This window comes from Abramis brama (assembly GCF_963993115.1).
Source record: "Abramis brama genome assembly, chromosome: 1".
Taxonomy (NCBI): Eukaryota; Metazoa; Chordata; class Actinopteri; order Cypriniformes; family Leuciscidae; genus Abramis; species Abramis brama.
In genome coordinates, this window is record NC_139963.1 from 20,401,794 (window position 1) to 20,415,543 (window position 13,750).

General features: G+C 37.3%; 1 protein-coding gene and 1 long non-coding RNA gene across 2 annotated transcripts; one reads left to right on the forward strand and one right to left on the reverse strand.

Moving 5' to 3' along the window:
* Positions 1-741: 741 nt before the first annotated feature.
* On the reverse strand, positions 742-7,281 carry gcat (glycine C-acetyltransferase). Its single transcript, XM_084128211.1, has 9 exons — positions 6,971-7,281; positions 5,470-5,600; positions 5,285-5,386; positions 5,037-5,183; positions 3,724-3,878; positions 3,128-3,210; positions 1,747-1,918; positions 1,314-1,435; positions 742-1,215 (listed from the first exon to the last, which is right to left on the reverse strand). Exons 1-9 carry the CDS (start codon positions 7,194-7,196, stop codon positions 1,064-1,066), a joined length of 1,290 nt encoding a protein of 429 aa, XP_083984337.1. The 5' UTR covers positions 7,197-7,281; the 3' UTR covers positions 742-1,063.
* A 1,077-nt stretch (positions 7,282-8,358) lies between these two features.
* Positions 8,359-10,656, forward strand: LOC311066404. The gene is made up of 4 exons (XR_014603073.1): positions 8,359-8,524; positions 9,626-9,709; positions 9,796-9,899; positions 10,053-10,656. It is a non-coding gene; the product is annotated as an uncharacterized lncRNA (long non-coding RNA).
* The last annotated feature ends 3,094 nt before the right edge of the window (positions 10,657-13,750 follow it).

A 13,750-nucleotide genomic window follows, 5' to 3' on the forward strand; every position in this document is an offset into this window, starting at 1 on the left:
CACGAAAAAGGCGCTAGCAAAGCGGAGCACTGGCGGGAAAAACACAAAGCGAAGTGCAGGGACCGGAACTAGTTGTTATACTTGGCGCGGAATATCAGCATGGTTGAATACTTGTCAGTTTACGGTTAACAAAACTTTATTTATATGAAAGTAAATGTTAATAATGATAAATAGTCATATAAAATAAAAAGTAACATAATGCCGAAATGATTGTTGTGTATATATAGTGGAGACTGGGCTCAAAAAAACACAATAACATACATTCAGACAAGAGTCAACTATAATGAAGATAGATTTTAGCTAAAAGCTTGAACTGTAATCTCAGAATAACAGTATTAGGCATTGAGGATGTTATATACATTTATTACAGTATTTATTAGCCACCACATTGTTTTGACTATTGTTACCTTTTGCATTTTTGTGGTTTCATGAATGGTTCAGTGTTCCTTAATTGCTTTACTATTTATATAATTAAAAAGCCTATATTAGGCTGTTGTGACATAATGACAGACTCCACTGTGACAACATGCCCCACTATTGGGCTGTTGCTTGAAGAAATGTTGTAAATGGTAATAAAATGGGCTTTTTGTTTATTAAACATCAAGAATTAGGTTTCATTTTATAAAACTGTATAAGGGACAGAGAATGTCTAAGGTCTTGTAAGTAGTTAATTAAAAGTAAATAAAGTTTTAGTTTAAATAACTAAATGTTGTGTGCAAAAGTTTTAGATACAGCAGAGGAGACATTAAATGGCATCTTTTTATTTTTTGAACCATCTATGGACAATTGTAGCATAAGCATGATCTGTACATGATTTTGCAAATAATGTCTCAACTGAAAAAAGTTAAGACCCTTTTGGTATAAAGCTGCTGCACAAGACTGCTGTAAAAGTAGCAACTGTTAATCATAGAGAAAACATTTATTCTGTCAATACCAAAAATATACAAGTATCCCTTGACCTTCACTGATCTCAGTAACATTAGAAGAATCAAATTTTTTTCTATGATATGTAAATTTAGCCACACTCTAACAGTCAGCCACTTTGTCCGTTCTGTTTCTGACATTAGGAGATGACCCCGTGCTTCCTGCCTGTCTGAATGAAGGCATCTACGGCACGATCAATGTCCTCATCAGTGTGAGCCGCAGAGATCTGGACTCGAATGCGGGCTTTTCCTTTGGGAACGACCGGGTAGGAGAAACCGATCACGTACACTCCTGATGACAAGGAGAGAAAAACACTGTTTTAAACTGGGCTGCTGGACTATTAGATGTATTCATTTAATTGGACATGACATGTACGCCCAAATTCTCACCCAGTTTTAGCATGTCGTCAGCCATGAGCGAAGCCAGCCGAGCGTCTCCTAGCATCACAGGACAGATGGGATGAGCTGTGCCAGAAATGGTGAACCCTGCCTGGGTCATGTTGTTTCTAAACCTTTGGGATGGAATAAAAGATGCACAATAGACCATTGTGTTGAGAACTGCCATCATTAGCTCAATGAACTCTAAAATCCTTTCTTCTTAAAAGCATTCATACTGGAAAACTGGAATACTGAACCAGCAAAAGTCAGCTCATTTTGTTTTGACTGCAAGGCCGACTGCTGCTTTGAAAAGCATATACTGTTAGTTTTAACCCTGCTTATCTCCTTTCCACAAGCAATAGATGCAGTGACACAAGCTAAAGGGTGTAACCGAATCTACAGTGCAAACATCGCAGAACGCCAACTCCCACCCCTCCAGTCCTACCTCATGGTTTTAGCTGCCATGGACTGAGCGATTTCATTGGATGCCAGCAGCAGCTCCACAGCACGGGTGGCACAGCCCACCACAGGAGGGGGGAGGGAGTTGGAGAAGAGATATGGACGAGAACGCTGTCTCAGAAGCTCAATTAAAGCCTTGGGTCCGACGGTGTAACCACCTGACAGAGAATCAGAAAAATATATGTTTTAAAGGACTGAAATTGCTTCAGCCTTCTTAGCAAAGGATCTTTGCTATTTAATTTGTGATTTTACCCAACATAAGCTATGTTTCCATCTATCTATTTTTATGTGAATTTTGCAAAAACGCTGGATGGAAACCGCAAGATGCGAATAGATTTAACAAATAAATCCCTCAATGCGTAACAAAAAAACTTGCGTGACTTTGCCTAAACAGTGGCTGTGATTGGATAACTGGACTAACCAGTGGATCAGTTTCATTGTACATCATCTCAAATGTTGTTTTTTTGCCTGAGCCAAAGTCTGTCATGAAAATTATTTGGTTTAATTCCCTCCCAGAACATGATTGCGTTCACAAACACCAGCATCTGAACGCAAGATAACACGACAGCGTTTATTGCGTTTCGCCTGTGCGCTCTGAGACATTTATTATGGAGGAAAAAAGAGCTACAGTGGCTGTAGCAACATCCATTTTTATTACAGATATTTTGCGTCAGTTTCCTAGCCTGGCTAACGTCAGACCTCTTCTCATTGAGACGTGGTCTGGGAACCACATGTTCATTTTCTCGTATTTGAGGCGTGGTTTACGAATGCACAGAGCCGTTTATTGGGCGCTACGAATGTCTATCAAATGCGCCTGCACGTACTGTACTGTGCTCATAGCCAATCGTTTCAATTATACCAGATGACGTATGTAGAGTGACAGAAATTCGACGTGGAAGAAGACGAAATAAACTTGCATTCTAAACTACTTAGAACACTATCTAAGGCTGCATCGAAAGGTAACTTCGCGTCTGCTGCCATGTTGGATCCATATATATAAACAAACTGCTTCGGTGTGTCGCATAGACATCGTCGTCGTCTTGCTGCTCCCTCCCCGTTCTGTGATTGGTTCCCTTTTTGAGCGGAAAATCTGGTCCATGGTGTCCAGGCTGCCTAGCAGCGTGAATAAAATCGCGCTGCGCTCAAGGCAGCATTGGGAAATCCAGGCTATCAGTTTCCCAGCAAGGGACGATTTTGTTCTCTTGAACACATGGGATGGAAACAGTGCTTTATTCGCAAATGTTTCATGCGATAGTCCAATTTTGTGCACAAGTTCAATTCGCAACTTTGGATGGAAACATGGCTATTATAGCTTGACTAAACTGTTTAGCTGATGTTTAATATCTAGAAATGCAAGACATACGCACCAGCAGCACCTCCCAGTGCTTTTCCCAGAGTGGAATTGACGATGTGCACTTTGTCCATCACACCCAGCAGCTCATCAGTTCCTCTGTGGGAAATAAATGCACAGATGTCCACTTGTAAGATATTATGACATGATACTTTCTCAAACAGTATAAATTAGTCTTTAAACATAAAAACATATAACTGCCTCAATATTTTAGGAGGAAGGTCCGTTTTTAGCAGTGGTTCTTCCAAGATAGCCTCAAGATGACGTAATTATTCAAAATAAGACAAAACAAGAATTAAAATAAGCTAAAAACACACAAAAAATCTAGATTTTCTTAGTATTTGGTTATTTTTTTAATGAATATATCTTTCTAGTCTCTAAAATATTTTATTGGGTAGAAATTGTGAGTGGAAAAGTCAAAAATGTTGGCTTCAAGCAAAACATACCATCGATTAACCTCGTAGCTCGCAGTCTGTCTATTTTTAAAGGTTTATAAGTTATCGTTAAAAATCAGTTCCCCTATGGAGAAGTGAATGGGATGTTTCCTTCAGGAATCAGACTGTTGCACTCTATTTTTGCAAATGCTACCAAGTGTTTCTTCTGTCTGCTCACCGGCCGCGAGCACCCATGAATCCTGTGGCATGACACTCATCAATGAAAACCAAAGCTCCGTACTGCTCAGCCAGATCACAGATACCCTTCAGAGGAGCCACATCCCCATCCATGGAGAACACGCCGTCTGTGACCACCAACCTCAGACGAGACGACTGTGGGGTAAAGTGAGTGAATCAACACTAAATTCTCCAAAAATGATCTAGCTCCTCTCTAAGGTGTATATGAACATAAATGAAATGCAAAACTAAAAGTAATGCAATTTTTGTCAATTATATCAATTGTTGACAAAAGTTGACTAAACATATTAAGCTGCCACAAAGTGATTTTATTACAAACTTTATTTTCATATCACCATGCACATAAACCACTTGCGGTGTGACCTCTGATTTGCATGAAAGAGATTTAAAGGAGAACTCTGGTCAATTTTAACATTGAGCTAATTTTTTTTGTACATTTGGAGTGCTGTCAATACAGAGAACAACGACAAAAATCGGTGTTGCCTACACCATGTTATCCTCTTTTTAAAATTTGCACCCTGTTGACTTCAATGGGGCATGTTTTAAACCTGCTTTTAGCCTCTTAACATCCTTGATGTGTCATTACAAGTGCACAGCCAATGTGAGTGATTCCTTCAGAGTGAACACGCGGTGAATCTGACTGCAGTAGATGTGAAAGTTCACGCGCGTGATCATAGGTACTAAAACTATGCACGTGAACTCGACAATTGATTACTGTGGACTTCGACCGAAAACAGGATGTAAATACAGGTATGAGCGCTGGCTGAATTAACATCATTTTTATTCATATCTTTCACATCTACTGCAGTCAGATTCACCCGTGTTCACTCTGAAGGAATCACTCACATTGGCTGTGCACTTGTAATGACACATCAAGGATGTTAAGAGGCTAAAAGCAGGTTTAAAACTTGCCCCATTGAAGTCAACAGGGTGCAAATTTTAAAAAGAGGATAACACGGTGTAGGCAACACCGATTTTTGTCGTTGTTCTCTGTACTGACAGCACTCCAAATTTACCAAAAAATTAGCTCAATGTTAAAATTGACCGGAGTTCTCCTTTAAGGGATAGTTGACCCCAACATTTTGTCCTCATTTACTCACCCTCAAGTTGTTCCAAACCTGTGTGAGTTTCTTTCTTCTGCTGAACACAAAAGAAGATATTTTGAAGAATGTTGGTAATCAGACAGTTGATGGACCCCATTGACTTCCCCATTGATTACCAACATTCTTCAAAATATCTTCTTTTGTGGATATTGAACTACCCCTTTAGGTCATGAGAAAAATCCAGTGATACCTGTGATTCTTTCAGCTTTTCTTCCAGGTCATTCAGGTCCATGTGCTTGTAGCGGAACCTCTTGGCACGGCACAATCGAATGCCGTCGATAATAGAGGCATGGTTTAGTTCATCAGACAACACGGCATCATCAGGACCCAACAGGACCTAAAGCAAAGAGCACCAATGTATTGAATTGTTACAGTGCATTGACAGCGTGACTGTAACATGTTTACTTAAGTATATAATATGACGATTGGTTAAGTCACCTCAAACAGACCAGCATTGGCATCAAAGCAGCTTGCATACAGAATGCAATCTTCTCTTTCATGAAACTGGGCTAGCTTCTCTTCCAAGTGCTTGTGAAGGCTCTAGAGAACAGAGATTAAAAACAAACATTAAGGCATCAATAAGCATTGCTATTAATGTGTTTAAATACATTATTTCCCCTCACCTGGGTGCCGCAGATGAAGCGAACTGAACTAAGGCCAGCGCCATACTTCTGCAGGGCATCTATTCCAGCCTTCACCACCTCCGGATGACTGGATAAACCCAGGTAGTTATTTGCACAGAAATTCAATATGTCTACAAAAGAAGTAGAGAGGCGTGGGCCATCAGAAGATGAAGAGGAGCAAAATGAAGAGTTCAGATGCAAAAGCCTCTAAGTGCCACCTGAAATTTTCTTCTAGAATGATCATTTTTATCAAGCACGTATATTTAAGTAATTTCACTTAAATGCCAATGAAAATTACCTATTAATTGTCATTTAAGTGAAATTACTGAACTTAAATATACGTGCTTGATAAAAATGATCATTCATGAAGAAACTTTCAGATGGCACTTAGAGGCTTTTGCATCTGAACTCTTCAAATATCAAATCCGCTTTATTCACAGACATGTGGATAGTTTGTATTAATAGTTAAATTAGTTTGGTAAAACATTATTAAAATCAAAAGTTGTATTTGTTAACATTAGTTAATGCAATGTGAATTAACATGAACAAACAATGAACTGTTGAATTTTTAATATCCAATGTTAACAAATAATAATAAATACTTTAACAAGTGTATTGATCAGTTAGTTAATACATAAACTAATGTTAACAAATAAGACCTTATTTTAAAGTGTTACCGTTTGTTTTTCTTTAGACATTTTCCATTTTTATAGTTTATTTCTGTCACTTTTTTGTCATTTTTTAGTATCTTTTTAAAAATATGTCTATATTGTTTGTTTTTTAATTAATTTTTATTTGGTACATCGAGATAAACTAAATGAAAATGCTAAATATTTCCTCTGAAATAAAATAGGCTCCAAATGTTTTTATAGTTTTGGTGATAGATAGATAGATAGATAGATAGATAGATAGATAGATAGATAGATAGATAGAGACAGACAGACAGACAGATAGATAGATAGACAGACAGATAAATAGACAGACATAGATAGATAGACAGAAAAATAGAGACAGATAGACAGATAGAAAGATAAATAGACAGACAGACAGACAGATAGACTGATAGATAGATAGATAGATAGATAGATAGATAGATAGATAGATAGATAGATGATAGATAGATAGATAGATAGATAAATAGAGACAGACAGATAGATAGATAGACAGACAAATAGACAGACAGATAGATAGATAGATAGATACATAGATAGATAGATAGATAGATAGATAGACAGAAAAATAAATAGAGACAGACAGATAGAAAGATAAATAGACAGACAGACAGATAGATAGATAGATAGATAGATAGATAGATAGATAGATAGATAGATAGATAGATAGATAGATAGATAGATTTAGAGGAGGACATTTTTTAAATAATAAGGATTTAAATTCCCCATGTCAGGTGTCTTCAGGAACGTACAACCTAATCATAACATTCTGCCCTGAAGTATAAGTAGTTGTCTCGGTCACCCAGGGTTGCCAAACACCCGCTGCTCACCGCCTGTGCTGCCGTCCACGGAGATATGAGGGCCCTGCTTGGAGGTGATGACTCGCTCTCCCTTCCATGTGCCCGCAGCGCGGATAGAGTCCAGCTCGCTCTCCAGGACACCCCGCGCTTGAGCCGCAGCCGCGTACGGTCTGCTCGCGTTAGCAGCAGCAGCGCAGGGCTGCAAAACACTCCTCAACGGAGCCCTGAGGCCGCGGACAGCTGTGCGAAGTGACATTTCTCACACACTATCACAGCAAGTTTTACAGTAAAAGTACTTGGACTCGAAATAAGTGACGTTGACGGCGGATATGTAATTCACATTCATGGGCGTTGAAACATCAACCAATCAGACGCATTTGCAGGCGAGGGCGACTCGCTCTTGATCCAATGGCAGAGCAGCTGATTCTGCAGTTTAAAGAAACAGACTACTAGACTTACATATATTGTGTAACTCTACAGTTCCAAACTATAATGTACAAATAAATGGTTATTGTCGGGAACTACTGTTGCAAGCACTATTATGCATCTGATATGAATCGCGGTTGAAAAGGTTCAGAGAAATAGGCGAATGCGGCAATGCGCTAAAAGTAATAGCAGAATTAACGTTAAATAGATAAAACGTAAAAATAATGATTATTTTTTTTTCATTATTATTATGCTTTATTGACAACAACAGGTAGCATGTACAGTGCCATATCTTGTATAACAAAAATATTTCCCATGCCTCAACAAAAAAGAACAAACAAGAACACACACGCAAAAAAAAAAGAAAAAAAAAAAGGATGAGAGGGTACATAAGCGTCATTTTACAAACAGATCTACGTTATACATATAACAGTTCCATAGGATATTACAATGTAATTTAAGTACAAAAAATATACTTTTCAGGTCAGCCCCATTCATTACATTTTATTTTTTTATATTAAGTGAAAATGTTAAAGAAGGAGCATATATTAATCGTTTTAATTGCTTTACTATTTTTAGATGTAGACATTGCATCTATGTACATTTTAATTTCCTTTTCAAGCACCATAAAAAGAGGTTTGCCTTTTGTAAACTTGCATTTATGAATGTTAAATTTACATACAAATAAAATAAAATTTATAATAAAACCAGCGTCCTTTAAAGAGCGATCCTTTATATAATAACCCATAATCACATGTTTATAAGATAAAGAAAATGTTCTTAAAATATTATTAGCAATGAAACCCTCCACATTATTCCAAAAATACTGGGTAAATTGGCATTCATGGCAAAATAATTATTATTAATTAACCAGAAAATAATTATTTTCTCACATTCACTTGCATTGACGGTCCAGTGGGGTTAGCGGAAGGGGCGGGACTTACCAGCTCTATAGGCGGGAATATATCTTCCATTTCCCGGCAAATGTCCATGAGTTAGTCATTCATCTCTACTGTAGAGAGAGAGAGAAAAGTTTTGAAATGTTGGCAGGAACACCTTTTTTTCAGTTTATTTAGTATATGGACCTTTGTTCATTTTTTTTTTCTTCATGTTTTATACGACGGTTTGCAGTGGAGTGAGAGGGAAAAACTTTAAAGGGTAAGTAATTCTTCTGAAAATATAGTTTATCTTTATAAAAAAAATAATAAAAAAAAACATGTACTTGTAGCCACACATAAACAACACTGAGTAGTTTAGGTTATTTATAGTATCGTTTTAGTTATATCAAGTTTAGATTAATAGATGTAATACAAATATTCTCCAATAATGTTTCTTAATTAAAGTATAAACATGTACATTGTGTAGACTGATGACGTGAAAGATATAATGTTTAATATCTTGGGAATTCAGCCAGCACAAATGTTCGTTTTCCAGTGTAAATTGGCTCAAACAATGCACAAATAAATCAAGTTTATTGTTCATGATTCCATGAAGCGCTACTTTACACAAATCAAAATAAAGCAAAATAAAAGCTCTTGTCGTCATCTGAACGTCATATGTGGGCGTTCTCTATCCGCGGGAAATCCAAATTCGCGTGTTGTTGAGTTCACAGAAAATAACTAAACGCGGAACTTAAGATAAATGCGAATGGAATTCTATATGGAAACCAATAACACAGGTCAGAATTATACATTTGCATTCTCAAACTATAATGTCTTTGATCATCCGGACTGTTTGCTTCCTGTACACACTGTATTTAACAAAATGGACGGCATTATTCATCGTAACTTATTATCGCAATTTAAAGCGTAATTATGCAACACAAAACGTGTAAATGGATAAAGAATAGTATTATTAGACATCGACGAAGAGACTTGTGAGCGCTCGCGATGACAATAAAGTACATTTTAACGAATGCTGATCGAAGCGAGTATAACCCTGGCCTGTATATGAAGAGTTCAGATGCAAAAGCCTCTAAGTGCCATCTAAAATTTTCTTCTAGAATGATCATTTTTATCAAGCTTGTATATTTAAGTTCAGTAAATGACAATGAAAATGACCTATTAATTGCCATTTAAGTGAAATTACTGAACTTAAATAAACGAGCTTGATAAAAATGATCATTCTAGAAGTAAATTTCAGATGGCACTTAGAGGCTTTTGCATCTGAACTCTTCATATATAGATCAGAGCTATATTTGATTACACAAAATATGTCGCTTTCTTATAATTATCCTAATTTAAGTATTTCTCACCACAGATAGGCCTACCATAATTGAGTGCCTACGGAGGGTCCTAAGAAGAGCCTGGACATTCCTGTGCTGCGGTGGACATGATAACTCTGGTGTGTATCTATATTCTGGAATATTTTTAAAAAGTTTATAAATGCACTGTGAAGTCATGCAATCTACTTATCCAAAACAAAAACAGAGATTCAGCTCTCAGTTGAAGAAACAGCGCCACCTCTTGGTTTGAGCACTGTACGACCATGGAATTACAGTGAAGATGGAGGTATTCCTAGAAGAACGGTTTAGGTGAGACGCTTTCATTCACTAAATGGACAGGCTTTTATTAAAGTGAAATTAATTGCATCTGAATTCCTCATTTTTGAGTGATTCAAATTGATGACATCACGTTGAAGTGTTCCACTGTACTATGCTAATGGCCACTCCATTCATTCCATACAGAACACTTGGATCAAGATGAAGAAACAACTTTATAAGTTTAGCACTTTAGAGATGGAGGATTGGCCCCCTTGGCCGATGTCAAGACGCGGGGCTGAGTTACTGGCGCTCATGCCACGTGTGTGCACATGGAGTTTTGGACCTATGCTGCGTTTGGTTTGGTCCATGCAAGGCATCAATAGAGCATTATCTTGTCTATTTGATGCTGATAGGGAGTCCTGCCAAGCTGTTGGGCCTAAGATTTAATTTGGCCAACAGTGAAAAATCAGATTTCTGTAGACAAATGAATCAATCATTCATTCACTCTTCATTGTGTAAGGGAGAATATCAGGGCTGGTATTCAGTACACAACTGCGAGTGTGATATTCCTTTTATACCATAATTCAGCGAGATAGTATTTAAGGCCAGTTAGTAAATACATTTCTTCTCTTCCAAAGAAAATAGGAAATCTAAAGAAGCCAAAGCAAAGGCATCCAGCTTTCTTCTAGATCTGCTGAATAGCAGAAACACAGTTTGTTGCATTATTTTCTTGTTATCACTGTAAAGCTGCTTTGAAATAATCTGTATTGTAAAAAGCACTATATAAATAAATATGACTTGACTTGACATAAGAAATGCTTTTGATTTTGGAGAATACAGTCGCTTACACTTCCTCCTTCTAACACTTTCCCAGCCATACAGAAAATCAATCGGACCAAAACATTTCTTTTTTGCAGTCACTTCCCTTTCTTATCTGGAGTCATTCACCTCAAGGTGATATGGGGTGGTACGACTCAACTGGATTCTATAAATGTTACATGTTTAAACAACTCTTAATCAACGACCACAATGCTAGGTTTGTTGAACAGGGCATTATAATGCCAACATGAACAGGGCATTATAATGCCAGAATCGCAACAGTGAGGAAAAAAGGCAGAATTGTGAGATAAAAGTGGGGATTATCTTTTAATTGTTTTATTACATTTCACACATATGGGAGAGCGGGACACAACCTAAAACTTTTTGACTTTCTCAGTTTGTGTAAATCCACTTGGGGTTCAGAGTATTTGTTTTTTCCTACATTATTTTCCCACATTATATTTTGTCAATAAAATACAATTAGTAACATTTTCATAGAAAATAATGGCCTTTTTTAAATAATGAAAATAAATAAATTTTTGAGTTTGACAACAGACACACAAAACTCAATAGGCTACAGCATATTAAAAACAATAATAAATAATTTCTGAACTATGACTCAGTCTTTATTCACCATTTCTCATGGTTTCTCAATAGAATTAATAAAAGTATAGAATAGAATAGCATAGTTCTAATAAAATAGGGGCACATGTTAGGCTACTACATTCCCCCTGTGCAACTGAGATTTAAACTATAGTGTCTTCAGCTGGTTAGATCAACATTAAATAACTATCTCAACTGTTAATAACAGATTGGAGATTAAAATGATATCAGATTTGTCTAATTTTAATTTTTTGATGAACAAAATTAACATAAGAAATGTACTTGCTATGGTTAAATAAATGTTCAATGATATCTTCCAAAGATTTCTGAAATTTGGCATAAAATGTTCTCTATATAGTAAATACACTAAGTTTCGTCATGCTAGCATGTGTGGAAGTAGGCTATTTAAAGTGTGTTACAACCGCGTTAGGTTGTGCCCCGTTTCAGTAATGTCAAAAATGTGATGTGCAGTCAAGTTCGGGTGTATGTATGCTGTTTAAATGAGTGTTCAACTTCTCACCGACACGCTTATTGTGATTCGCGGAGTTTTGACGAGTTTTATAGACTTGGTATTGTTTCTTATTCAAAAGTGGTGACACCCACAGCTTTTGTGTCTCTCTCTCTCTCTCTCTCTCTCTCTCTCTCTCTCATATTGGCCCATATCACTATTAATGTCCATTCAGAACTTCTACTAGTCGAAACTAAATTATCAGCAACAAATAAACCAGATTATCAACATCACTTATAGATTTGCATATATTTAAAATCTGATTCATTGAATGGCTTTCGGTTTTAGGTCAATCACTGTTTGCGGATAACAAAAAAATAAAATAGGGAATAAAAACAAAAATCTCAGTGAAGATTAGCGGAAACAAGTGATCAGTTGTTTCCTCAGAAAGTCAACTTGTATCACCTTTTCCATTTGCACTGTAACTATTTGCACACTCAGACTTGTGTCAACAAAAGTGTTCAGATGATACTGCCCTTGTGGTTTAATAAAACAAAGCAATTATGTGACTAGACTGAGAGAGGTTGAGTTATTTGTTACATGGTGTGATGAAAATTTCCTAAAATGGAATGTGGAGAAGACCAATGAGTTGGTAATTGATTGGAGAAGAAATGAAGAAGTGATACTAACAGTGACATTTAAAGGCCAGACAATATTTTGGTGTAAATTAAACTGAAAGAAGAACAGTGAGGCCGTTTTTAAGAATGTAGCCGGTGAGGTGGCAATTAGTAGAGGACGTGGCCAGGTAGGTAGAGGGTTTTTAAGCAGGCATCTCTAGGGAGGCCTAGAGAGGAGGTCCAATCTTTTGTGTGGAATTGTGCTGTTTGGTAGCCTTTCCTTGTGTGTTGGTGCACAGACGTGGTCTGGGTGAGAAGACACAAACATTGTGCGGTCCGGTGACAGGTCCATGTTGGTTTGTGCGTGAACGGTTTGGTGAGCAGACACCAAACAGTGTGGATTTGTAGGTCGTTGGTCACGCCCGTTTCTATCTTGGAAGTTAGTCCAGGATTAGTGGCTGTGTTGCAGGTTTAGTTGATCGCTGTTCCTCTTGAGTTTGTTTTGTTTTTGATTTTCCCCATCTAGCCAGTACCGACATGTGCGCGCTGTATGCCTCCAGCGCAATGAGTGTATAGATGTTGTGAATCGTACTGGCTAGTGGGGTGTTTTCTTTTTTTCTTTTTTCCTTGTTTGTATGTCACTTCCCAGCCTCGTGTTGCCAGCCAACCCTTGTACTCCCTGTACTATATTGATGCTTTAAAACACATGAACTCTTTATTTGCATGAGATTTAAGTTTGCAGTGGAATTTATTTATTTGTGTTGGTTTGAGTATGTTATACTTTTATTTAATATGATTTTGGGGTTGTTTGTGTCATTTACTTTGTGCTTTATTTTTGAATTGTTCTGTGTGACAAAGTTGGGATTGTATTGGGGTTCATAGGAGGTTGGCTGGTTATTAAAGGGTTAGTTCACCCAAAAATGAAAATTCTGTCAGTAATTACTCACCCTCATGTTGTTCCAACCGTGTAAGACCTTCGTTCATCTTCGGAACACAAATTAAGATATTTTTGATGAAATCTGAGAGCTGGATCACTCCTCCATAGGTTTCTATGTGATTGAAACTTGCTGGCCCAGAAAAGTTATTAAAGAGATCGTTAATATAGTCCAAGTGACTACAGTGGCTCAATCTTAAGTTTATCAAGCGACGAGAATAGTTTTTGTGCGCAAAAACAAACAAAAATAACGACTTTATTCCACTATTCGTTTCCTTCTCTCTGGGCCTCGTAGTGTTTTTGCGCTGCGCGTCTGTGTTGCACATCAACACGCATCACACACATGACCAGCGTCGGCCAATATTGAGCCTACGTGGTGACGTGCAACACAGACGCGTTGCGCAAAAACACTACGTGAACCAACTAGAGGCAAAAGAGAGAAGGAAATCAATAGTGGAATAAAGTCGTTATTTTTGTTTGT

Excerpts from the sequence above, each read along its gene's own strand:
- gcat (XM_084128211.1), bottom strand. The coding sequence starts at position 7,196 with ATGTCACTTCGCACAGCTGTCCGCGGCCTCAGGGCTCCGTTGAGGAGT. Across the intron at positions 5,601-6,970 it reads CGTGGACGGCAGCACAGGCG|ACATATTGAATTTCTGTGCA; the intron begins GTGAGCAGCGGG and ends CTTCTTTTGTAG. Across the intron at positions 5,184-5,284 it reads CCAATGCTGGTCTGTTTGAG|GTCCTGTTGGGTCCTGATGA; the intron begins GTGACTTAACCA and ends TCTTTGCTTTAG.